The sequence below is a fragment of the Centrocercus urophasianus genome, unplaced genomic scaffold, assembly GCF_019232065.1.
Source record: "Centrocercus urophasianus isolate 14NV4802_14NV808 unplaced genomic scaffold, USGS_Curo_1.0 seq_11, whole genome shotgun sequence".
Lineage (NCBI taxonomy): Eukaryota > Metazoa > Chordata > Aves > Galliformes > Phasianidae > Centrocercus > Centrocercus urophasianus.
Window position 1 is genome coordinate 89,098,541 of NW_024884253.1, and position 27,472 is coordinate 89,126,012.

The 27,472-nt window shown below is 41.4% G+C and overlaps 1 protein-coding gene across 1 annotated transcript; it reads left to right on the plus strand.

Annotated features, from left to right (window-relative positions):
• The first annotated feature begins 4,660 nt into the window (after nt 1-4,660).
• Nucleotides 4,661-20,989, plus strand: ADNP2 (ADNP homeobox 2). The gene is made up of 5 exons (XM_042840085.1): nt 4,661-4,715; nt 9,114-9,270; nt 10,439-10,558; nt 14,157-14,246; nt 17,609-20,989. Exons 3-5 carry the CDS (start codon nt 10,451-10,453, stop codon nt 20,576-20,578), a joined length of 3,168 nt encoding a protein of 1,055 aa, XP_042696019.1. The 5' UTR covers nt 4,661-4,715; nt 9,114-9,270; nt 10,439-10,450; the 3' UTR covers nt 20,579-20,989.
• Nucleotides 20,990-27,472: the final 6,483 nt, after the last annotated feature.

The window sequence follows — 27,472 nt, forward strand, 5'->3', positions numbered from 1 at the left end:
TGGAAGGGACCTCAAGGATCATGTAGTTCCAACCCCCCTGCCTAGCAGGGCCACCAAACACACACATTCAGATCAGGGCCCCCTGAAAGACTACGCCCTGTCCAGATCTGGTCGCCACAGTGACTACACAGATGCATTAAAACACAAATAAAATTTATTCTAAGAACTTGTTAAACATTTCTGAACATATGACATGATCTATTTGCTTTGTTAAAATATCCTCATGAGGACTGAAGCTAGAGATCTGCACGTGCCTCTTCGTTTGTCTTTAATACATCTAACTTCAGCACAGAAATGAAAAAAAACCTATTGTGCAGTTTCCAAGTCAGAGTATGGGTTTTAAAGAACCCTCAAAAAGTCACGTGCCTTCTAGCTATGATAGCTGCTCACAAGAGAAAGTGGAAATGGAAAGATCTGATTTATTACAGTAAACAAGAGAAGAGCTTTAAGGGACCATTTTTTGTTTTTACAGTGGTATTCAATGCTTTCAACTCTGACATCCTTTTAATTTCTCCAGCACTTACTTGGCAGTGTGTGTTGAGATGTAAAAGCAACCAGACTTTTCGAATATAGTTTCTTTTTCTATAATTTCTGTTTGTGTTTCATTTTGCTTTATCTTTACTTTGTGTGTTCTTACTGGTTTCCTTCTTCCAGAGATGTTGTTCTTTCATTCTTGACAAAAACTTGCTTCAATATCTACTGCATTCATTTAGAGGCTTTAAAGATTTCAGTGAAATATCGGGGTGGTTTAAGGAAATAGGCTCTATCAGCATCACCAATGAGCAAGTTAAAAAATATACATATATTTTATTGCATATATGTGCATTTAATTGAACTTCAGCTCTCAGTATCTAGTTTTGTTTGAACCAGGAGAATCCAGGAGTTGTGACTGTAGGATAATATTGCTTAGAGAGGATGGGTAAGAAAATGCAGAGAGCAATGGAGGAGGAGTGCAGAGGGAGGCTGATGCATACTGCCTGTAGGAAACTCTACCCAGGTCTTCTGTCTCTTGAGAATTGTGGCAATTCCACCACAGTCAATGAGACACCTTTGTTAGCAAAGTAAACACAGGGGCTAGGACTCATGGACAAAGGGAGAAATTGGAGCTTCTTGTGGGGAAAAGATTTTGTAAGGCAGTTTACATTAATCTTTAAACTTTAGAACACATCACTGAACATATTCATTAAGCAGTTTTGATTGCTGAGACTGACAGCAATCTAAAGGAAGGAGAATTTTGTTAACATTCTGTTAATGTAAGTCAATGTAGACAATGTACATTGCAGTTGAAGAGAAAATATACTAGCCAAAACTTGCCCAGATGAGGCATTTAGGTTAACTACCACTCTGGGAGGTTATTCCAGGACCTGGAAGGAAGCTATGAAGTTTAATTCTTCAGTCTTTAAAGTAGATACTGAGGATTTCCTTCTGCCCATGCAACTGATGGCTGCACAACTGCAGACATATGCTCTCCTCCTGCTGTTCTGAGTAGAACTAATGAGAAAGAGCCAAAGTCATGAATGTTAATTGCAAAGGCACTCACTGCTGTTTTCACTTCCTCCAGACCTAACTGTCCCACAGTACAGCAAAAATGTTACTTAACATGCTAGTGTTAAATGTTAAAGTGCTTCTTCAAGATGAACTGAACAAACTTTTAACTCCAGTATGAGAGCAAAGATACTTGTAGACAAAATGAAATCTCCGCAATTCTTGATGTCCAAGGACAATGTCTTGAAGAACTTCTTGTCTTAAAATACATTTCCAGTGTAAGTGTCTAATCCCGTTGAGTTGACTTGATCAAAGCTATTATTTTATCCTAAACAACTAATCTTTTTTACTTTTTACTCTTGACTACATAGTGTATTTCTGAATTTTCTTTCTTCTCTTCACTCTGCTGTTGTCCTCAGAACCACTTGAATGACGTTGTTACTTTATGGGAAAAATACAAACATTGCTCCTCCTTTTTATCCCTATCCATTTTTATTCTTCCATGTCCTTTTCCTAATTTAGTTTTGCATGTTGCTATCCTATTTCTTTTCTTCAACTGGAGAAATCTGAACTCTGTTCACAGGTTTCACTTTAGAAAGCCTTTATCTCATAGCTGAAGGTAATGGGACTATTTTTGATGTGTACGGTTAAGTTCTGGACATGCAATGTGAGAATGTAACCTCTTTTCTCAAGTAAATGAGCAATAACTTCAATTAACTCAAATAGGAGCTGAGTTTGTTGAACACTGCAGGATTTGACTGCTGAAGATAAGCAGATAACCGATTTACAGCTCAAGCTCCTACATAGGTAGATTAATTCACGCTGTTTGTGAAGTACTTCCCATTTTTACCACAGCTAGAAACTTGCAGAAATTGTCTGTACATCAACCTTGGCTATCTTCTCTGGGTGCCCCTGCTTGAGCAGGAAGATAGACCAGATGACCTTCAAAGGTCCCTTCCAAGACCAACCCTTCTTTGATTCTTTAATATGAAAGTAAGAGTAAACTTTTTTTTTTCAATTTGAGTTAATCTTTTTAACACATGCATTGAAGGGTGAAGGGTGTAGAGACCAAGTCTTATGTGGAGTGGCTGAAAGAACTGGGGTTATCTAGCCTAGAGAAAAAGGGGCTTAGGGGAGACCTTCTTGCTCTCTGCAATTACATCAAAGGAGGTTGCAGCAAGGTGGAGGTCGGTCTCTTCTCCCAAGCAACAATTGACAGCACAAGAGGGAATGGCCTGAAGTTGCATCAGGGGAGATTTAGTTGGGGTATTAGGAAAAATTTATTCTCTGAAACAGTTGTGCAGCTTTGGAGCAGACTGCCCAGGGAAGCAGTTGTGTCACCATCCCTACAGGTATTGAGAAAACACATGGATGTGGCGATTTGGGACATGGCTTAGTCGTAGACTTGGTAGTGCCAGGGAAATGATTGGAGTTGGTCATTCAGAGGTTTGTTTTGTTTTTTTTTGTTTTTTTTTTTTCAAACTAAATGATTCTAAGATTGTTCAAAATGCTGTGTAATTGTTTGGTGATACTTTGTTGTAAAAGAAATTTAATGTTTTTGATTATGCCAGACACAACAGGCATTTTCATTCTTACAGTGCCATATTTCATTATTTATTAATTAATAGACAGCAGCTAATAACTTTGTTAAAAATATATATGTATTTTAACTAGGACATATTGTAACTCCTGACACTGAATAGTAACTTTTTATAATATTGTGGTCATGTGTCTACAATACATAATTTATCTCTCAAAGATGGTTGCCATTTTTTTTTGCATTAAACTTTCCAAGTCTTCACTTACTTACACCATTACTGACTGTATATAAGAAAAAATAAAATAGATCACATTGATTTTCAATACCAGAAGGGTATCATACAAAACATTTTACAAGTAACTATGTTTCAATACACTTATTAGTGTTGATTGCAAACAATTTTTGTGGTCTCTACTGTAGAAAAAAAAGCAAAACAACAGGGTAATTGTCTTAGACGTCAACTTTATTAGTGTCACTTTTTGAGATGATCTCAGTCTGTGTAACTTTCATAGGCTTTGATGAGAGTTGGCCAAAACATTGACCTGCATAAGATCTACACATAGACATGCGGTGAAATTTATGGCTAACAAGGCCAAAAGCAAAATTTCCATTTGCTTCCACGAGGTGAGAATTTACTTCACGCAGTGAACACTTAACAGAACTTTGTTTGAAGTAGGTACTTGGTGAATCCTTCGGAGATGAGATTAAGAGGATAAGTAGAGCCAGGACAACCATGTAGGGAAGAGGAGGACCTGACAGTGGCCTCAGGAAGGCAGCAGAGGTGGGGAAATATGTCCTGATGTGCCCAGAACAGGGTCAGCACAGCGCCATGCTATCAGAGGGCTTCCCTGGGCTTCTCCACCTGAAACTCCAGCTCAGCTTCAGTGCTAGGACGGCCACCAGCTTGGAGAAGTGCTAGGGTTGTAGGTGGAACCACCATGGAGGTGCCAGGTGAGGCCTCCTCCAACACGAAGGTTGGCTGCAGGGCTCCACTGGCTGCTGGAGGGGGGCGGGGCCTCCAGCCCCCAGCAAAGGCCAATGAAGCACCTCTCATCATTGCATGCAAAGCAGGAGAAGGTTCTGGGTGAGCACGGGGTGCCTCATCCGGTCTGCTGGATGACGTCACGACTCCAGGCCACGTCAGAGCCCCCAGCAGCGAACTGCACGAGGTCAGGTTACAAGGGCCCAGGTGAGCCCCTCGAAACTGAGACCCCTCCCCCAGCCCCGCCCATTTCTTCTGGGCGGCCAATGGGAGCCTCGACCAAAGTCTCTTCTGATTGGCTGGCTGCATGGCATGCAAATAAGCCCTAACGTCACTTCCTGGGGTAAATCGGGCGCCATTTTCTCTTTCTGGCTGTGGATGAGGAGTGGGCGCAGGCTGGGCGGTGGGTGTCTGGCGCTGCATTTAGAGGCTGAGCTGCACGCGGCCCCAGCGATGCCGGTGTCGCCGCTGCCTTCGCGGTACACGGAGTGAGCGCGGCAGCCAGTAGGAGGAGGGAGCGGTGGTGCCGGTGGCGGTCGTGCTGGTGGTGCCGGTACTGGTCGCGGAGGAGGAGGAGCCGCGAGGCGCCGGGTACGGCGCGGCTGCGGCGGCTGTAGTGCGGCCCCACGAACCGTAGCGTGGGGCCCCGGGCCGGCGGGAGCGGCGGCGAGGCGGCGGCGAGGCGGGCTCCCCCTGCAGGCCGGACGGGTAAGTGCAGCGGGACTGAGGCGGCGGCGCGCGTACGGCACCGTGAGGCGCGGGGCGGCCGAGCGGACGCGGCGGTGCCCGGCTGCGAGGGGGAGGCGGTGCGGAACGAAGCGGCCTCGTTCTCTCGTCCGCTCGCGCTGCTGGAGCCCCGTTCCCTCCTCTTCGCGGGGTAAAGGACAGCGGGGATGTAACGGGGCGAAGGTCTTGCGATCGTAGAACGGTTTGAGGATTTGGGGAGCTCCGTCTCGGTGCGGCTGCTGGGACTGAGGGAAGGCTCCGGCGGCGGTTTGTGAAACTGAAGAGCGGTGATGTCGAGCCGCTGCTCGTGTCACGAGCATCTCCCTGTGCCCTGCTTGCAGTGGGGATGACCGCAGGAGGGGCTTCCGGGTTTGTCTGCTATCTGCAGCTAGAAATCACTGCTTTCCACTGCGGTTCTAATGCCGTGTGTTTGGCGTTTCCTACACTGTTGTTTGGGACTTTGTTTTGTTCTAACTTCTGTCTGCCCAGGTGATCGTGTATGTAAGGAGCTGATTTGTTGTGCTGCAAGATCTCTGGGTGATAACACTTACTTACTAACAGGCAATATGGGTATCTGAAAGAGTTTTATTGCCACGGAGCTGTGATGTCCATGTTAATAGCATGCGTGCAAAATGAGAAGCAGAGCACTATAAGCGTTTGACTCCTGCTGCAGCAGCTCAGTTTTGTACTAGAAAAGTTACATACAGCTCTCCACCAGCTGTGATATGTAATGTTGTGTTGGAGGTTGATTTCTTTGATTGTCTTCTGTAATCAAAGATGCACTCAACTCCTTAAAGTTTTAAATAACTATAATAAAATATTTGTACAGGGTGACTCTTGGGATCTCCAATCTATATTCTGAAAATCTTAATACTCTTTTCAATAGATCTTCTGTTTGATTTTGAACAAGAAGAGCAGATTTCTAGCGGTGTTCAGACAAATTATGTGTAATAAATATCCAGTGTTCTTACTTATGACTTTGTTATCTGTAAGAAGAACCGTAACAATAGCAGGTGACTTCATGGAAGTTTTATTAAAGCAAAGCAAAACCACAGCACTCCTTTCTCCATAAGGTTAAAGCCATCTCAAATTTTGAGGAAACACAGAATGGCTTGGATTGGAGTGCACCTTGAAGACTGTCTATTTAGAAACCTCCTGCTATGGGCAGAGCTGCCACCCAGTAGATCAGGCTGTCCTGGATTGCATCCAGCCTGACCTTGTAATGCCTTCAAATATGAGGCATCTGCATCCCATTCTAGTGGTTCACGAGCACCTGAACAAAAAATTGCTTCCTAACATGGAACCTAATGTTCTTCTCTTTTAGTTTAAAACTGTTCCCGTGTCACTATCACACTACGTAAGAAGTCAGTCCCCCTTCCTGCTTGTAATCTTTCTTGAAGTTCTGCAGGGCTACAGTAAAGAAGCCTTCTCTTCTTCAAGCTAAATAAGCCCAACTCCCTCAACCTTTCCTCATTGGGGAGGTGCTCCAGCCCCCTGATCATCTTAGTGGCTCTCCTCTGGGCCTGCTTTAACAGCTCCACATCCCGCCTGTACTGTGGGCCTCAAGCTTGCACATATACAGTAGGTGAAGCCTCTTAAGGACAGAGTAGAGGGGACAGTCGCCTTCCTGCTGGTGATCCCTCTTTTGATGCAGCTTAGGATACTGTTGGCCTTCTAGGTTGTAAGAGCATGCTGCTGGCTCACGTCAAACCTTTACCCATCAGGACACCCGAGTCCTTTGCAGGGTCGCTCTCAATGAATTCTTTGTCTCTACTTGTATCTGGGATTGCCATGAATATCTTCTATTTCAGGAGGCATGGATAAATGTCCTGGAGATGGAACCATCTGCCCAACATGTAAGATGTTAGAGCGGATAAATGGGTACGATTTCTCTGCGGGCTTGTATACCTCCTAGAGTGGTACTTGGCTGAAACAAAAGTGATGGAAGTAAAACCATGCCCAGGCTGCTCTCAAATTCCTCTAGGCAGTTTCTTGGTGTGCTTGTCTTCCTAGCTGCATTTTTATGTTTGTTCTTCAGATTTTGAGCATTAGTTGTTGCTTACTGCCGTTTAATTTTCAGGAAGTTGTTTTATTGTTTTCTTAATGAAATTGACTTACCAACTTTAAATGAATTTATTCAAATGAAAATTAAGAATTCTGTATTACTATTTGTCAGCTCTGAAAATCACTGAAATATAAGTTGGCAAATAAACCTTTCAAAATACTTGCAACCCAAATACCCTCAAACAGTCTTCATTTACAAAACAACAACAACAAAAAACCTTCAAAATTTTCTCCCAGAGTTGCTCATTAAGCAGCTTATTAGACGAGGAAGTACAAATACTAAAGTTGATTGAATTTCCAACGCAGATATTATAAAAAGTTCTGCAGGTGTGTTGAAATCCTGCTGTTGTAAGCAGTCCTTCAGACTACTGAGTGCCAGCGTCCTGACAGCAGGTCTATGTATCAGTTTCTGTGCAGATCCTGGTGTCTGAAAAGGGCCATACTGCAGCCTTCTCCTCTCTGGATTTTCTAGTAGGGTTTCTATCTGTCCTCATTAGTTTTCTAGTAACTTCTCATCTGTTATTGTTTCAGATTTTAGTGGAGATGCATGCATGTGGAAGGTTGTTGCTCCAGCTCTGTTCCAACTCCGTATTTGATTGGATTGCAGTTGTCTTGCTTCCACATGAATACAAGCTAGAATGGTACTGAATGATAGAAGGGGAAAAACTCACTGTGTTAATTGGCACAGGTTTCCCAGAGATGTTAAATCTGTCCATGCAGGTTTTGAAGACATGAACAGGCAAGGCACTGGGTACCCTGGCTGTGATTTGTCCAGAGGTCTCTGCCACTGAGAATGAGAATTGTTCTAAGAAATAGGTGTAAAAGGAAGGCAAGTGGGAGCTTCCGTTTTTTTGTGGTGACTTACCACTTCAAAGAGTTGAAATGCAGACATTTCCACTTCTTTTTAATGTGAAACAAGCATAGTTACTTGGTGAATGACCAGTGTTTGTCTTTGACAGATTAGACTGCTGTCCACACAGTTACTTTGTTGTTAGTACTAAAATACTTGGTGCTACTGGAAGGGGAAGAGCTGCAGTAGTGATCTCTGTTGGAAGGATGAATGTAGTTCTGTCTTATGCGTGAGTATAAGAAATACAGAACTGAAGGGAACCGTGAGTGTTGTGTAACACTTCCAGTTGTGTGTATCGTTATGGAGTTGTACCTGTTTGAACACTGGATGTCGGAATACACTGGTGGATAAAATGCCTGAGCAATGTCTGAATGGCCTGTTTAGAACTGTTTGTATGAAATGAGTTGGGGTTGGGACATCAGCTGCCGCAAGGATTCCTTTATCATGCTGTTAACTTCTAGGGGGTTTCCCTTATGCAGTGTGCTCTGTGTAAACTTGGTGTGTTACCAAGCTTTTAGAAGCCTCAGTTGAAAGTTATTAGAGATAAACTTACTTTCAGTAACATGGTTGATCAAAAGTAGCTCAGATTTAATTTTACTGCTTTCGTGTTGAATTTTGTCCATTAGGAACGGCATGCAAACCAATGGAAAGTTGACTGCGATGTGCATAGAAACTGTGTGCGTGCTAAGGTTTGAAGGATGTTCAGATCACAAAAGAAATGAGTATAAAATGAGTATGGATAATAAACTATATAGTAATCTGGGTATTAAAAGGTTTGAGCTCAGGAAGTTGAAATTTCATGACCATCATGGTAGTGTGTTGGTGTGTTTCGTGGATACAGAACAAACTAGGTGGAGAACTTAAACTCTTACTGCTAAGCAGTCTGTGTAAAGACCAGCTGAATAACCTTGTACGTGGTACAGAGGCTTCTGTCTCACTGGATTGAATATCAACTGCTTGAGAACTGGAAAATAAGTCCTCTATACCCAAAATTCATTGTTGTTATTTTGTCTTTCTTCTAGATGACGACTTCTATTTCAGACAGTTTGCTGGTCTTCAAAAGAAAAAAAAAAAAGAACAAAAAGCTGAGATAGATGTGTGTAATGTACTGTGTATTACTTTTCTGTACTAAGGCTTGTGTCAGAAAATGTCTGCTTCAGCTTCAGCAGTAGTAAGTTAAAGGTCTGAGATGAAGGAGCTGTTTCCAGAAACTTACAGTATGGAACCACAGCTCCCTCTGACTGAGCTGAGCTGGCATCCTGTCAGCTCTGTTGTCTGAAGTGGATCTTGAGGTTGGTGCTATGACCTGCCTTCAGGGAGAAACTGGTAATAAAGCGTTAATGGAGATGGCAAATCCAAGTTGGCTTTGGTTTAAGAAGAGGACTTTAAGTCTTTATTTTACTTCTTGGATTTTGATGGTAGAATGCCTGACTAGATGATAATGTGGTTTATTTCTTTCTTTGTAGGTTCTCACCCACGCCACTGGTGGTATCACAATGTCTTCCAAACTTCTTGTCAATAAAAAAGATTAGAAGACAAGACTAGCATCTGTCCAATGGGGCTCCCTCTCTGTTTTTCTTTACACACCTTTCCTTTGTGGGGAGAAGAAGAGGAGAATAGCATGTGAGTTCTTTGACTTTTATTTATAATAATTTCAATTATTACTTTTAATTATATAAATATAAACTTTTAATTGTATGAATTGTATATTTTGAACATAAATTATCATTCAAGGAAAAAAATATTGGCATAAATTGGGATATTTGATTTTTTTTGTGAATATTTTTTTTGTTGCTGTTGCAAACATACCATTATTCACCATAATTGAAGTTAGTCTGCGCTGTGCCCTGTGGCAGCATTAATATCACACTGAAGTTTGGTTGTTGCTGAGTAATGGATGTGTGCCCAGGGCTGGGCCACAAAGAGCTGCTGTCATGATCGTGCAGGGCAGGAGGTGGCTGCACTGCTGACGGTAGGTTGGACGTGCCAGTTCTAGACAGACAGGCACCTTGTGCATCGGCCCTTAAATGGGTGACCACCCGCAGATATTCTGTCTTCTTGTGATCTGATCTGAATGAGGTGTTCCATCTGTTCATCTCCAGCTAGCTTTTAGGAAGGAGTGGAATAGGGTGTAAATTCAAATTCTAGTCTAGTTCAGGGTGATAAAGAAACTTGGACTTCAGAAGAGGACACCAAAAAATATGCATATTTCAAATACTTGTCCTTTTCCAGCAAATTTAGCAATCGGTGTCATACAGCTGTGGTTGTTCATTACTCTAGAAGCCTACTTTGTGCTTTATGGAAGCAGCTGTCCATCCACGGGGAGGGGGGAGGGGGGGGGGGGGGGGGAAGAGAAACCTGGGTTTAACTAGCAGTTGTATTTAAAGCATACACATGAGATGCCTCTCTTTATAATTTGGTTTATTGTTTCACCTTGGCACTGTGATGTTCAAGGCAAAAGGTGCTGATAATCCCCTTTCCTAAAAGAGTGAAATTCTTATATTCACTTTCACCTGCAAAACCACCAAGTTTTGTACACCATAGCTGCCATCTAAACATGAAGAGAGATGACAACAGAGACTTGTTTGTTTAGATAGAAGAAACCAAGGGGCTCCACCCAACTTTGTTCCTTAGGAGGAAGGAAGTGATCTACTGACTGATCATACGAGTAATTGGTTTAAGGCTTTTGCTGTTATTTATCCAGTGTATTTTTGACATTTTATTTTTCAATACTGTTAAATGTGAAGTGCCTGTATTCAATTATGACACCATTTTTTAACTTCCTTTTCAGGAAAAGTGCAAAATGTTTCAAATTCCTGTTCAAAATCTTGATAATATCAGGAAGGCTCGCAAAAGGGTGAAAGGCATTCTTGTGGAACTTGGGCTCGACAGCTGCAGGGAATTGCTGAAGGTAAAGTATTTCGAGTAACGTAAAGCGGGCTGGAAGAAAACCTTTAAAAATACTTTGTTTATTGTATATGTGATGTTCTTCTGGCCTAGGTCTTTATGATGAGGTAAAGAGGAGAAAGTGGCTACTTTAAGTTGAAGGATCGCTTAAGTCTGAGTGCCTAAATGCTAGAAGTGGAACTTAGATTTTTTTGGTACATGATGTTGAAAGAAGCTTCGTTTCCCAACAAAATATGTTACAGGTGGTGCTGTGTGTTCTCTGCTTGTAATAATTGCACCAATAAGAAATGATACAACTTCAGTAAAATGCTCCTTTAGTCAGCTGCTTGTATATGTATGTGCTAATGTATTATACATAACATACATATGTACAACATACAAAATGTGTGTTGTATATTTGTATATGAAATGCTGTTTGTATGTTACATAGTAATTTTGTTCTTTTGAAATTACAAGCAGTGGAAGACTTGATATAATGGAGCTCAATTGCTTTGAGTAGGTTCAAGAGGAAACCTCTGAAGGATATACAAATAAATGTAATTTCTAAAAATTATATCCAAATCTTTTGCAGGCTTTTAAAACTTGTCACCAGGAAAAAATATCAAACTTGACTTGCTGAGTTGTGGTTCAGTTCTGTATTTTTAAAAGCATATGCAAGTATGCTGAGGCAAAGTGAGCGCAGTACTGTTGTTACCACTTATTGGAGAAAGTACTGTACGGTGAGCCAGGGACACTCAAACATCATTTGGCAGATGGAAGTGAGGCTTTTTTTTAAATACTTTTTCTCCCAGCAGTGGGAAAAAGTATAAAGATAGCAACTTGGTTACAGAGCACAAGCTTTTCTGGCTCTGGCCTGTTCGTGACTTGACACTGACTGTAGCCAAGGGCTGGGGTTAATTCTGTGTGATGGTACTGAAATCACTCATTCTAGGGGTGCTGTTGTCTCTTGGGGTGTTCTGGGAGCATGTGTAAGTAAGTGGTTTGAAGAAGCACTTAAGGCCTGCGTGCATATCTAAATCTGGAACATTCTTGGTTGTTGCAGTTGAGCAGTGCTACATGTAAGTGAACGTAAGAGCTCAGAAAGTATATTTGCCTGGTGTTTTTATTTTTTTTTTTTTTTATTGTGCTGTATTTTGTAAATAACCCTTCAAAAACTCATCTGTGTGCAAGTTTACATTCTGGAAAACACTGAAATATGGGCCCAAAAATATCAAGTAGTTCTTCTTCAGCCATGTTCATAACTTAAAATCTATTTTTTCCAGACAATCTAGGGCTGTTTATTTGGTGTGACTCTTTTTTTCTTACAGAAGGGATGTTTGTCTTAATAGAGAAGTAGCTTAAGGTGTTTTTTTTCTCCTTTGAATATTAAGGTGGGTTTCTGGACTTTGTGCTTTTGAGAAGAGAGAACAATTGAGGAAATGGTATGAAGTGACATGATACAGGCTTGGCTTCTTGCCTGGTCTTAAAATTTGGTCTTAAACGCTCTGAGTAAGACATGATAATGGATGACAGCTTGAGGAAAATGAAGGAATGTTCATGTACAATGTGGTAACTCTTGGTAGGTTGACCAGAGAGGAGGATTATTTGTTAGCTAAAAGTTCTTAATTGTTCTTCACTAGGAAGCAAACATCTGCCTTCTGTGTTAAACTATGTTTGAATGTCAAAGTAACTTAAACTGCAATGTCAGAGGATTTCCTTTGGGTAAATCTTTCTAGCTTTAGCATACTGTGTGGCCTCCTGTATAAGCCTTCATTTAAACTCTGGGCACTTTGATCTGTTCTGGAAAAGTTAGTTATGATAGGGGGAAGAAAGCAATTCTCAGGTTTGAAATGTTTTTCTCTTCAAAAATGTTTTTTTATTCACCTTGAGGTACTTGATTTATCATGCTTCTCAGTTTAGTTTTACTCCCTTGTTTATCCTTTTCCCCTCTTGAAATAAACCTGGAAAGAGTGTAATGTGTTGCTTCTGGGATGTCAAGCCTATTCCAGTGGTAAGAATTTCTCTGTACGAGATGGGCATTTCATCAAGAAGGCCTAGGCCGACTTGCACGTGCATTGGGGTTGTATGAGTCTGGCATTCAATCCTAGGAGCCTTTCTTAATGGAGAACACTCAAACCAAAAGTAAAACATATTTAAGCTTTCCTGTCCACTCTACGAAATGCATTCCAGTGTGTTCAAATGAATGCTTTGTGAAGTTGTCTCTTTATTTTCTGTAGCAAGCACTTACAAGAAAAACACTATGTCCTGTAAGGCTGTGGAATTGCAAAGAGCAGTTACCTCCAGAGTAAGAGAAAAGTTGTGTGCTTCTCGGAGCGTTTGTGTAAGGATGAGTAGAGGGACTTACGCAGCAGTAAGTGGCAGGGCTCTGTTCATTGCTGCCTTGAGAACTGCAGAATTTTCCCTGCAGAGACGTGCAGGCTGCAGAAGCTAGAAAGGTTTTTGTACATTTGAATGCGCTTCCTAAACTTAATTTTGTTGATATATTACCACTAGCATGCTTGCTTCTCTGTTGCGTAGATAATGGTGCTCACATGAGTGCAGTGCAGGCAGGAGCCTAGCGCACACAGCCTGCATCAAGTAGCCTTGTTGACCTGCGTCTGAGTCTCCTTTCTTCTCTTCTTGTTGGCCATGTGTTCTATTTTGCTTGTAAATGCTACATTTTTTTTTTTTTTTTTTTTTTAACTTCAGACTATGAAGATGTATAAATTCAGCATCTCTTGAAGGTGAGCTAACCTTAAATAGCCTTTACCTGCTCCTGTTGTTCCAGTGGGTTTTGGTGTACGTTTGAAAACATAATGCTCTTTCTAAGCATCTTAGTAAGTGTGAACTGGAAGGGAAGGTGAGGTGAGAAATATGTTAATTTTCTGTAGGTTAAGCCTGGATTTGTGGTCTGTGTTCTAAGACACTGGTGTACTGCTGAAGCTGACATAGGGTATTGGGAAAGGCATAGCAATCAGCAGTTTTCTTTTTTTCCTTGCCATGAAAACGGAGGGGAACTCTTCATTGCACTCAGGTTGTTGTGATAGAGTTGATTAGAGGAATGCTCTAAGGAGAGCTTACTCTGATGTGGTTGTTGCAGACGCAGTGGTGATGCTGTAATGCTGCTTTTAAACTTGAGAAAATACTGCTGCTCTTTTGAAATAAGTCTCTCAAATGTCTTTGCAAGTTAAAAGCGTAATAATAGCATGAATTAACACTGAAATACCTGCTACAAAGTAAGCAATTATGGTAAGTAAATACATGGAAATAGATGCTGAAATACTACAGGTTAAGGAGGAGGAAGGTAGAAGCAGAAAAGATCTGTGTTCACTGTGAACTTGGCTAGAAGCGAGGGAAATAAAGTATAAACACTTCAATTTCCTTGTTTTGAGTAACAGTAGAGCGTTCAGAATGCCTGTGTTACATGAGGCAGTTATCAGCTAGTAATTGAGGTAAAATAAACAGGAGTCAGAAATAATTTCTTTGAAATGAGTTTTGAAACCTCTGTATTAATGCTGCATGAACTGCCATTCATCTTGTTTTCTTGTTCCTTGTTTTTGAATTGAGACCAAATTGTACCTACCAAAGCAGGTTATTTCTTGTGTGCTTTATTTTGATTTTAGAGTCTTAAAAGTTTTGACCCAGGTGAAAAATACTTCTGCAACACTTCGTGGAGTGATGTCTCTCCTTGGGAGTCTGTGGGCAAGAGGAAGGTATGTGCCTTTGAAATTGAGTGGATGTGCATGTGGAATTGCTGAATATTACTGATTGCAGAAGTCCTGCTAAAACTAAAATATATCAGCTCTAGTATTTATTCTCTAAATAGTGTTTAAGGAATAATCTTCCATTGCCTCTTTTTTCTGTAATGCTGCAGGTTGTAAGGACAATTCTGTGTGCTGTTTGGAGTGTTTAAGTCCTGAACATCAGTATTTCATGTGTCATGCCAGTTTTCTACAACTGTATCCTCACATTATATGAAGTTGTGACATGCTTTTTTATATAATATACTTTTTTTAAAACAGAATAATGAGAATGTGACCGGACAGATAAATGTAGGTTTAGTTGAGATTTTCATTAGCTGTGTGTCTAATTTTCATTAGACAGTATGTTTTACTTTATGTATAGGTGGACTTTGTGTGGATTGAGAATCTGCATAAAAGACAGGGCTGAGATGGTCAAAACAAAGTATCTCAGAAACTTGCTGGAATATAAAATAATAGAAAGCGGTAAGTAAAGCACAGGACTATACCCACAAAAATGAAGGTAGTCTTTTCTGAGTCTTGCTGAAGTCTCAAGGTTCCTGGCTGTTTGTATGAGGAAGGCCCTCAGCAACTTGTAAATAGCAATAGGCATCCTCTTTTCATCCTGGTAAATAGTGACTTAGAATAGTTTTGTGGTGGCTTGACGGAAGTTCATCTGCATCAACCGTTTTTAAAACTGGAATGGAGGCCACAGGTACAGAGTTGCAATTATTAACAAAGCCCTCAACATACAGGCTGACCAATGCCATTCAGACTTACCCAGGCTCATTTGGTAGAAGGTGATCTCTCCAACACTAAGGATTGTCTTCTAGTTTTTCTTTCCTAAACTTGGATCTGTAGGTTTAAGATTTGATGTTGATCCCATTTGCCAAGCTGTGTCTTCCGTTTACAGAACTTGTGCCTGTCTTTTCTTCATACAGCTTTGTTTCTTTGGTCTGCATTATTCACTTCATGCTGCCTACACATGAGAGAAAAGAAGTTGATCCTTTAAGATGTTTTATTCCAAAGTTGCTTCAGTAAGGGAAAAAAAGTTGAGCTGCATCAAAAAATTCAGGAGTCTGGAGAAGCTACCCAAATAAATTAGTCTGTGGTGTCTACCAGTGTGATTAAGAATAATAATAACAGAGATTTTAGTAATTCCAGAAGAACTTGGCTTTTAGAGGCTGTTGTGTCTCTAGGTTGTGGAGAATGTTGAGACTCTAAAACAAAGTGTTATATTTTATTCTGGAGTATGTTTGGAGTGGAATCAGTCACATTTTCCTAGATGCTTTTGGTAAGATTTTTTAAATTCTATTTGTACAGTTCAGTGTTGTGTTGGTCAAACTTTTAGATGTGCCAGTTTTCTGAAGTAGTCTAGAATTTCTATTCTCAAAAACTTGCTTACAACTGAGATGTTATTCTTTAAGAAGGAGAAGGCTTTAGAAGCACTTCCAAAAACTGAAGGCAGCTGAGACTTGTGTGTGTAGAGAGAGAAAAAAAAAAAAAGAAGCTTGAGAAAGGCTTGAAACATAATTTAACCCAGAGCTTGTCTGCAGGTGCTGGGGCAGGTTCTTAGTGGTATACTGCAATGCTTGTTTGTATAAAAAAGTAAAAACATCTTTACTGCAGAGTAGCAAATTCAGCACTTGGACCACTTAGTTGTGAAGTAGTATTCTCACTGGTCCTAACTAGAAGTGCATGTACTTCCCTATTATCCATATTTGACAGCAAGGAAACTTTGTTTATAGAAAGTAATTCTATTTACAAGGAAATAAGTTGAGAGGGAGAGATACAAATGAAAAGTGGTGGTGATGGGGTGCGTTGGTCCAATTTTTTTAAAGGCATATAAGCTTTTCTAAGTCTTTAACAGCTAGTTAAAATAGGCAGTAACATCAGTTTGTCACCTGATGTCTTCAGAAGAGGAGGGGAGCTTTTAATAGTGCTCCATGCTTCATTAGCTCTCTAGTGTTGGTGGCTTTTCTCCTACCCAGTGTACTCCCAAAGACAAGTTTGATGCTTATTCTGACTTGATGCAGTGCAGTTTACCAGCAGCTGAGAACAGATGCCTGACGAATGTAAGAGCAGAAAATTACTTGCTGATACTTTTCCAGCATGTGCTTCAGCAGCCTTAGGCAAGCAGTGTCTTTATCTTTTGAGTTTGGAGGTTAGATTTTCTTGGTTTTGCTTTATCAACTGCATAGATTCTCAGTGTTGCTAGTAGGTGATACCTTCATGGCTATGTGAAATGGCAAAACAAATAACTGCATAGATTCTCGATTCTTAAGTGTGCTGGGCATGTATGTGGGTGATAGAGCTAGACTGGATGCTTCAGTGGTGGAACAGCTCCTTGTTGCTTTTAGATGTGATTTTGTAAGTGACAGTGGTCAGTAAGCTGAAATGACATTTCATAAACGTGTTCCATGAGATCTTGGAGTGCAGGCTTGTTGCTTAGATGTTGCTGTGACTGGCTGTGTAATTACTAGAAGTCAGGGGTAACTTCCTAGGAAGTGTGGATAGCTAGAAAAGTCTGTATACGCTTGCAGGAGCAATTGATATTCATGAATGTATGAAAACTAATGCTGTTGAGGGAGTATATCATTGTTAAGTGGAAGACAGGCTTATTATGACAGTAATTCTGGGAAGAGTCTGTAATAAGCATGCCAGATGAAATTTCTTATAGGCGTTAGTGTAATAGGATGCCCAGTGTGTTGAGATTATGAGGTGATTGCTATCTTACGATAAAAGGGATTCTTACTGCTTTCTGTTAGTGATCTGACTCTCCAATAGCATAATAGTTTAGTATTTTAGGACTTTGCTGGGGGAAATACTTTTCAGCCAGTGGTAGGATGTTGAAATACATAGAAAAACAAAATTAAAAAGTTCCTTACTTCTCACTTCTCCTTTCTCTTCAAATAAATACGAGATGACCATGTTGACTAAACAAAGCTTTAATAGTTTTGCATTAAGAGGACTGCTGTTCCTACCTGTTTCGACTTTATCTCCTGGGTATAGTGGAGTACAACTTCTTCTCATCCTGTTCTGTGATTCCCATCTTTAAATGGCTTCATAATCAGGATTTTGTGAATTGGAATAGAAATTAACCTGCGTAAGACTTTTTGATAAAATACAGGGGAGCAAAACAGTAACAAATGTTTCTCCTTTATGTCATCTTCAAGTGCGCTACTCAGCGATAAGCAGGTCTCTGTGGAATGGTGAGGATACATGCTATACATCCTGTGAAGTTATTTCTGAGAGATGATAGAGTAGACTTCAAACAGAAATCCAAGTTTCAGGAACCAGAAGTTTCTAAGTGGATTTTCTTGTTTTGTTTGCAGAGATACAGAACAAAGCCGTACTGCTGTAGTTTATGCAAGTTCTCATCAAAATTACTTACTTCATTGAGGAATCATTTGCACCGTTACCATGAAGATGAAATGGATCAAGAGCTTGTAGTACCTTGCCCAAAATGTGTGTTTGCTTCTGAGCCAAAAGTAGTGGGGAAACATATCCGAATGTTTCATTCATCTAACAAGAGAATACAGAACTATACAGTTAGCATCTTGGATGGCATGAAACAATTCAGGAGTGACATCATTAACTTTACATGTCTAAAATGTAACTTCACCGACACGTTATATTATAACATGAAGAAGCACGTGCTGATGAACCATTTTCAAAACTTAATAAGTACGTATTTTGGCCAGAGACCTGATGAAAGTAAAGAGAATTCTATTGAGAACTACTGTAAAAAATGCAATGTTTCTGCAAACAGCCAAGATTCTTTAATGTATCACGTCTTGACAGCTGAAACACACAGAGACCTAGAGAACAAGCTTCGGTCGGTAATTTCAGAGCATATTAAGAAACCAGGACTTGTGAAACAAATGCAGATTGCTCCAAAGCTTCCCCAAAGTGTACCTGTAGCCACTCCATCTTTAGGTCCTCCTGTGGCCCCAGCAGGTTCCATCTCAGCTCCAGCTTGTATCCAACTTGCGTTCCCACAGAATAATCAAAACCAGACAGTGGTGCAGCCAATAGGTCAGAATACAGTCGCATCACTGACTGTTCCAAGTGCCTCTTGTAGCGTTCCACATCCAAATTCTGCTCCAGTTGTTACCCCGTCACATGTTACCCTGGTATCCAGTCACCTTCCTGTAGGTCAGAATAACGTTACTATTCAGCCGTCTCCTTCTCAACCTCTCATTGTTTCTCACAGGCTTCCTCTTAAGCAGCCTGTCACAGCTGGGGCTGTTCCTCTGAACCATTCTGGTGGGACCCTAAATAGAACTGTGGCCCCTGCAGTTCTTCCTGTTAATCAACCAGTCAGGCCTGGACTCTTTCCTGTTAATCAGTCTGTTGGTGCTGTCAATGGTCCAGTTGCAGCTGCAGCATTACCTGTTCCTCCGCCTGTCAGCCCTGTCAATCAGCCAGTTGCACCAGGAGTTCTGTCCGTTAACCATTCGGCTGAGAGTGTGAACAGACCCGTCGGTCCCGCAGTCCTTCCCGTGGCTCAGACAGTTGCTTCAGGAGTTCTACAGCTTAATCAGTCTGCTGTGTCTGGAGTTGTTCCTGTCAGACCGCCTGTCAGGCCTGGCTTTCTTCAGCTTAATCAACCTGTTGCCCCAGCCGTTATCCCAGTAAATCAGTCGGTTAGATCTGCAGTTTCTCAAAACGCGACTTTTTTGGCTGCAGGTTCTATACTTAGGCAGTTGATTCCAACTGGGAAGCAGTTCAATGGAATACCTACCTACACACTTGCTCCGGTTTCAGTTACTTTGCCTGTACCTCTTGGTGGTGGAGTGACCGTGGGAACTCCACCACAAGTGCCTATCCAGCTGATGCAGTCTGGGACAGTAACTCAGTTATCTCAGTCACCAGCTAGCGCACCCTCTCCTCCAATGGTTTTAACAACTCAGAGTATATCATTACAAGCTTCCCCGCCTGATTCTGAAACAAGTGAGACCCTTGGAAAGGCGAAGCAGTGGAAGATTTGCCCTGTTTGCAACGAGCTCTTTCCATCGAACGTCTATGAGGTGCATATGGAGGTGGCCCACAAACATGGTGAAGTAAAAGTAGAGGAAGCCCAGGAACCTGACAAACTTGCAGCTTGTGCACCCTTTCTGAGGTGGATGACAGAGAAGACGGTCCGATGTTTCCCTTGTAAATGCTTTCTCTGTGAGGAAGAGCTAATGAAACATCTCCTGATGCATGGTTTAGCTTGCTTGTTTTGCACAGTTACTTTCCACGACCTAAAAAGCCTTGCGGAACACAATAAATCTACGCACAGTGGCAGGAAGCAGTTACATGCAGATTACAGCAACAGAGGATTTCAGCTAGGTAATGAGGCTCAGGGTGACCTGGTGTTTCCCCACTTTGATTTCAGTACAGTGTTACCAGAAGAAGACATTGGTGAAAGAGAAGTACACTTGGCAGTGCTCGCTGGAGTAAATTCAAGGACGCTCGTCCCCATTTACATCAAAGTGAAACCTCAGGCAGCAGAATTGAACAATGGATGCAACAAAGTGTTCACCTGTCCGTTTTGTTTCAGTTTGTTTATTAGCCAGGAAACCTATGAAATGCATTTGAAAGAGAGGCATCACGTTATGCCAACTGTACATACAATTTTAAAGTCTCCAGCTTTCAAGTGCATCCACTGTTGTGGCGTGTACACTGGAAGTATGACTCTAACAGCTATTGCTGTGCATTTGCTCCGTTGTAGAAGTGCTCCCAAAAACAGCAACCCAAGTGTGAAGATGCAGCTTGAGCGTACTGAGAAGAAAGAGCTGCTGTTCGTGAATGGTGAAAAGCATGATTCTGTCATTAAGAGAAAGCAGTCTGACACCTGCTTTGTTACAGAAGACCAAAAGAATAAGGAACAGCAGCCACTAAGCTTGAGTACGGGACTAGCTCTGTATCCAGAAGATGACTTGTATTCAGGGCTGGTGCCTTTAAAACGACAGAAGATTGGTATTAGGACTGAGATAAAGAAAATTTCGAGTGAGGATCTTCGTGTTCTAGCAGTAGATCCCAGACAGTATGATCACAGCTCGTATGAAACTCAGAAACAGTTTTTGACAGACTATTTTCACGTGAGGCCATATCCTTCAAAAAAAGAGATGCAGTTATTGTCCACACTGCTGTATGCTTGGAAAATTGATGTTGCATCATTCTTTGGAAAAAGGAGAAATGTATGCTTAAAGGCAATAAATAGTCACAAACCATCTGTGCTGCTGGGTTTCAGTATGTCAGAACTAAAAAACGTTAAGCACAAATTGAATATAAAAGATGAACTGTTAGATGTTTAAAAAAAGCTTTTTAGAACATCTAAAAGCAACCAGTAATTGCATACTTATGAATTTTGCAATTTATTATGATTGAGTTTAACTTGCAGACTGGCCTGTTGGAGGACTGGTAATATAAAAACTTTCAGTTGTGACTGTTATTGTGAAAGGTACACAGTTGTGTATTTGAAACAGCTAAAACTTTGTGATTTACACTTCTGGAATTTGTTTTAGCTTTTTACTTTTTCTAGAGTAGTAATTTTTTGTTGGTTTTGTTCCCCTTTTCCCCTCCTCCAGGCTCCCAATAGACTTTTTATACCATTATGTAAAATGTTTGTGCTGTTAAATACAAATTTTATTTTATTTTTCTGCAATGTCATCATGTTTTCTAAACAATAAAATGTATAATGTTGTTTAAAATACTGAGGTAAACTAGACATATTTCATCTATTTGATGGTGTTTTTCAATCCTCATAATTTAAAAAAATTTTTTTTGGTTGTTTTTCTCTACACTGGAGTCTTTACATCCATTGCCCCTGCAAATTCTGAATGCACTGGTAACAATAAAGTACCTGATAGGTGTTTTTTTTTTTTCCTCCCATCAGTCCTATTACCTGGGCCAGTTAATTCTGGTGACTGGTAATGTGTAACTGCTGCTAATATGGTGGGGAACTGAAGGGCTGAGAAGGGGTCCTACTGAGGTGCCACTAAATTGAAGTGGTTGTTTATCAGCTGTGAACTAGATCTTGCTAACTGGAAGCATTTACTCTCTTTGCTGGTGTTGAAACCCGTTTAACAGTCTCTCGTTCAAAGCTTGGTAACAGCATTTGGTTTCTTTCCTTTCTCAAAAAGCGAAATCGATTTGGAGTGTGTCACGTTGCTCTGGTAATGTGGAATGTCCAACTTCTGTAAGCATAGCTGACCTATAGAAGCTCTGTTCAAGTATCACTGGAGTTTGGTGAAAAACTTATTTCAAATTGGTCTTGTGTTTGGTAATGGAGCAGTGCCTCCTTCTCAGCAGATTAGATGTGTCTTTAAGTCCTTGGGGTTAAAAACAGTATGAACAGATTGGGTGAGCTGGAGGCATCAAGATCCTAAACTTCGTTACTTGAACAGCGATCATTTCTCATTACAGACAGCATCAGTGTGGTGTAAAATAGAGATGATCGTGCTCAGTATGAACTAGCTTCTCTGCTGCAGAAAAGTTGGTGAGAACAAACTGCATAGCGAGTTACTGGTGACTGTATGGAGGCCTTTGGTTCTGTTCCTTCTCTCTGCGTGTGCCTGGTTTCTCTTGACTCATGAAACTGTTTCCAAAATTAAATAATAGCTAGTTTTATAACAATCCATATTATTTATTGTTCTTCTTTCCCCTCGTATTTCACTGAACAGCAAAGGGGAGGCTGCCTGTTGGTACCTTGTGCTGGTAAGGAGAAGGTAATGTCTCCAAGCAGTGTTTTAAAATTAGTCAGCATCTGGTCGTGCTGTGCAGTAGTTTTTACAGCAGATACAAAATCATTTTTGTGATTTTTCTAAAAGCACCTGACATCTTAATAGAACTGGTGACTGTCCACCTGAAGTTCTGTGAGGTAGGTAAAGTCCTGTTTTGGATACAGTCTTCATATTTACATGTTGACACCTTCAGCAAATGTTAATGTGATGTGTGGTTACCTAAATGTAGAGGGTCTGCATTTGGAAAAACTTAGCAATTTGCTACTGAATGGACTTAGTTCAACAAACAGTCACTATTTATGGGGTTGCCTGCACCTCCTATCCTGACCTGTAGGACAATAAGTAGCAGTGCAGTTGTGTAGCTTCATCATAGCTCATGGAAAAGTCAGTGTGCAGTTGAGATTTGGGCACAGCATAGTTTGTAAACCAGTTTGAAGGACTCTTAATGAGAAAGAGGGAAGCTCTGTAAAGTCCCGAAGTCTTAGGCAGTCATTTTCAGTCTTCAAATCTTGGTATTTTGAGCTGCATCATCTTTGAGGAAGTTCTGCTGCTGTCAGTAGCTCTCCAGCAGGAAGACATTGTCAGTGTGCATCTGGGGAAGTGATAAATGGCTCAAGATTGCTCTGTCCAGAGATGAGCATTGGTTGGAGTTGAGAGCTGGGGAGTTGTATCAGAGTTCACCCATGCGTGGTGCCCCAAGGAAGCAGTCTAGTCTTACCAGGGTTAACCTACTTGGCATCCACTGGTGATATTAAGGACTTCATATATTGCAGTTGGGTTTCAAGTCTTAAAAACAACAACAAAAAAAAAAAACCAAAACAACTTTCTGACTTTCTCATAGGTGTGTGTGCAAATAATTGTCATGCTCCTTCACTTTGTTTTTCAGTGTTCAGGGAACTTGATATAACATTCTTTTCATTGTTAAAAGACACAAAAGCACAGTGGACCTGCATCATCTAGATGCTTTAGGCAGACTTTAAAATCAAATAGCACAGTGTAGTAACATTGTTTATTAACCACTGACACCTACTTATTTTCCAAGAAATTGAAGTTCTGGTACTAATTTGCTTTTGCTAAATGCTCCTATCCTCATTCACTGAGGACCACAGAAACAAAGAACAAACAGATGGAATTTTGAAATCTGGAGTGACAGAGAAACCAAAGCACCTCTATCAGTATGGTTATGATTCTCAGAAAAGCCAAGGAACCTGGAGAAAACCCTTCCAAATCCATCTTTTTAACCTAACTTTGCTGTAGGTTTCTCAAGCGTGAAGTCCTTTGGTGAGAAGTTGCTACTTTGGGAAGATACTGCTGCCCCTGCCTGGAAGTGCACGTGGGTGGTGTACGGTAAGTTCTTCTCTGGCATTTTGTAGGAGGAGCCTGATGCTTCTGGTATGTGCTGCTGGGGAAGGCAGGTCAACCAAAGGGGCTGCTCTCCCTGCAGCAGGCTTTCTGAATACAAGTCCTTCAAGCACGTGAGTAAAACTGTGTTCCGCTGTGAAAGGCATCCGTGTGGGAGGAACACCTGATTGGGTCACAGGAAGACTGGAACGTTCGTTCTTCATGGGAATAAACACAAGAACACCTGTGTTTATTCTGCTTCTGAAATGTATTGGTTAAAAGAAGCATTTGAGAAACACCCTGTGTGCTCTTGAGTTTTTAGGCAGAAAATAGCGTTTGTGAAAGATGGCTTATTATTTGAACGTGTAGTATGAGGGATGATGATTATAATGGGATGTGGTCATGCTTGTCCTGTTCACGTTTGTCTGCTAGGAATTAAGGTATTGTTTGGTAAACATTTTGGGAGAGGACAAAACTGAAGGAGCCTTGCAGTTCTGATTCAGTCTTGTAGTTCTTGTGCAGTGAGCCCATTTTATACTACGCTGTTTTTAAATTGTTCAGCTAAGCTTAGGGTTTTACTGAAGTAGGCGTAATAAATAACTTTGGATGCGCAGTTCTCAACAGGTACATCTGTGAAACTTGAATTCTGCAGTTGGCAGAAGAGGAAGGTATGTAGCTGGTTTTAAGTCCATACGAATTATTACTCTTTTCTTTGCAAAATATGTATGAAAAGCACGTATTAATGAATGAGGCAGGAATTGGTGGTGCTGCATGTGAAGTCTAGGCTATCACCTTGTTTTACTGCCTGCATGTCTCATTGTTCCTGCTTTGGACTCGAGGGGCAAGTTGCACGTGTGACCACGTGTGTCTCTTTTTACTTATTTAGTAGATCCCCAGACGTGTATGTTGTGTTTTGTTTGTTTCTTTGGTTGTGTTCAATGTTCTGAGTTACACTTTGCTTATGCAGTGTGAGCTTAGTACTCTCCTGCATGTTTGAGAAGAATGTGGTTCTGCAAATACCAGGAATATGAATGCGCACTGGATGCCTGTCTTCTCATTTTCTGTGGACTGTATTTATTAATCTGGTATTCTACTTAGTGGTGTGCTAAAACAAGCAAAAAAACCCCAAACAAACAAACACAAAACCCCACCTCATTCCAAAATCAAGGGAAGCAGAGGCTTTGAAAGTCTACAGAAGTGCTGTTCTTTTATTTTGGCTGTCTGCCTGTTAAAGAAGCAGCAGTTCCTGCTGCTGTAGCATATGAAGTCTTAAAGGCTGAGATTGGTAGCTATTTTGTCTGGCAGCCTGCACCAAGAAAGCAAAGAACTCAACAAGTAGCAGTGCATTATTTGTCATGGGACGTGGGTGTTTCTACAAAAAGCGCCGATTAGTTTGCAGTTTCAGAATCGCTATGTTGTTTTGCCAGCAGTTCATTTGGAAGTGAAAAAGATACTCAATTTTAAATAAAATGAAAAGTCTATGAAGCAGCATTGCTATGCATGGGTGTATGACAGGCTTGCTAAGTAGAAAATGTGTTGTTTCTTGTCTGGCCTACATCTAGAGTGGGAGACTGAGTGTCAGACAGAAAAAAATCAGGACAGCAACTCAAGAACAGTCACAATAAATGATAGTAGAAGAGAGATGATAAAGCAAGGACTGCAGATATATTGTTTGCAGAAGGAACGGTGAAAAGGGTGAGAAGTCAATCTGGTAGATTGCAATGAGAAATGTGGAAGTCTGTCCCCTTGAGCAAAGTGTGTTGCTGTACTGTCAAGCACAGGGTTTGGCAGCAGGGTCTTTTTAGAAAAGGTGGTGCAGAAGACTGGTGCTGAACGTGTAACAATGCATGGGATCAAGTTTTGTCAGATTAATGTCACAGTGGTGGCACTTAATCCTCTGTCATCACCAGAGCCAGAAGTAAGGTGATCTGCAATGATCCTACGGGTGGGAGGGTTGTGTGTGGGCAGAGATGGGAGCCAGAGCATAGAGCTGGTGGGCAGTGCAGCTGAATCTGCTGTGTCGTGGCTTCTTATTCTGGAATAGAATTCCTTGTAAGATGGCTTTTAGGACAGGTTTTAGTAATGTTATGATGTGGAAAATGCAAGTGGTGTAACTAGATTTATTAACTTGTTACACTTGGAAGTAAAGCCTTGAGCATCTTTAAATACATGAGTGCTGGAGTGATTACAACATTGTGTTTAGGGAATTGTCTCTAATGAGTGTATGACTAGCTGAGTTATCCTGCAGTCATTATGACATAGCTGTGACAATGTTGTGTGCTCCCAAGCATTGGAAGGAGATGGTTGCTGGAAGCAGAGATGATGCTTCATCTGAAACATGACTTCTGGTCCAACAGTCATTCCACCTCTGGTCATCTGTGCTGGGAGAAGTTAGTTCAATCTAATAGGGATGCAGTAAGGGCTACAAATGTTACCAAGCAAATAAATGTTTTCCCTGTCTTAAACTCAGTGATGTGATTTACAATTGCATGTACATAGAGGTTGGGGTTCACATTCTTTACTGCTGTTTTTCATGGCAAATAATAACAAAGTGGCACAAACACAGGTTAAAACCTGACCCTGTTCGGTGTGGATTCATGTAGTAACAGCACTTAGGGCAGTGAGACTCAGAAGAATCTGAGTGCAGTTTAGGAAAAAAGCCTGTTTTTGAGAAGGATGTGTGACTTCTCAGTTTTGAAGAGAGACGTGTGGCCTGGCTGCGTGCAGTAGGAAGGAGGAGCTCGTGCTGGTTTAGGGGCTTGCTGCTTGTATTGCTGTGAGCGATTCCAGCAGCACAACTTGCAGGGACGTGAGCACTCTGTAGGGAAATGCAAGGGCCTCTCCCAAAGATTGATCTGCTCAAGAGACTTGCAGTGTGGCCACCCGAGTGGAGCAGCGGAACCTTTTGCCACCAGGCCTTCAAAGGCATCTCTTAGTGTGCTGGTGTCCAACTTGGGGAACTTGCAGAGAATGCTTGAGCCCTGGTGTCGGAAAGCAATGAAGGACATGCTGGTAGCAGGCTGCTCAGCAATCTCAGGAGAAACAGTTACCCACCATCTCCCACAAAATTACCTGTTGTCACCTGTTGTCACCTGACTGGTGATGGCCTCTACTAAGGAAGTTGTTTAGGCTGTGTGCAGCCACACCATGCTGGGAACGGCGGCTCCACAGGGCTCCTGTGAGCTACTGGTCCAAGCGTGGCCCACCATGGCCCTGAACAGCTTGCCCTGCTACGCCCCTGCCCTGTGACACTGTGGCAGCCCTGCCCTGGCCATGCACCCATCACTCAGAAACAACTGAACTGGTGTGCAGTCAGTGATTTGGGCTGAGACGAGGACGTGAGTTAGCACTGCACTGTGCCCTCTCGAGTGATGGCAAACAGTTGTATGTATTTTCATTCACTGGCTAAACGGTCTTGTGAATAGTGAAAAATAAGCAGCTTTGCTTTCAGTTTTGATAAAAGAATTTGGGACTAGATTTCAAGATTTCTGGAAAAAAATCATCAATTTTTGCTGTATTTGTGGCTGTTTTCAGTCAGTTACATTACCTGCAGATTTTCAAGTGGAATGTGTAGAGCTGCAATCAGACATTCAACTCAATGAAAAATTTGACCTTATTTTTTTTACTAGATTTTTATAAGCCCTGTCTTAGAGGAGAAAGATATTCCTTGCTTCACAGTCATGCCTTACTCATGCTGTCACTTTTTGGCAGTGTGTGCAATTGTGAACAACTGTTTTTGAGGGCTAGGCACAGGAAGATGAGAATTTCATCAAACATCTACAACAGGCACCTTGAGAACTCACTGAGAATGGCAGCCACTTCCACTGAACCAGACTGATGCATTAGTTTCACAAAAACAAGGTCAAATATCCCACTAGTTTTATGGGTTTGTTGCTTTCTACTTCTGTATCTTTGAAATATTTTAAAATAAAAATCAAAGATTTGTTAGTTATGTACAATAACTGCATTATATATTCCATGTGTGGCCCAAGACAATTATTCTTCAGTCAGTGCAGCCCAGGCAAGCCAGGCTGATCAACTTAGCATTAATTTGTGCTGGTAGGTGGTGCTGTACAGAGAGAGCTTGGAGTGCTGGAGGCCTCCATCTCTGTTAGGAACTACAGA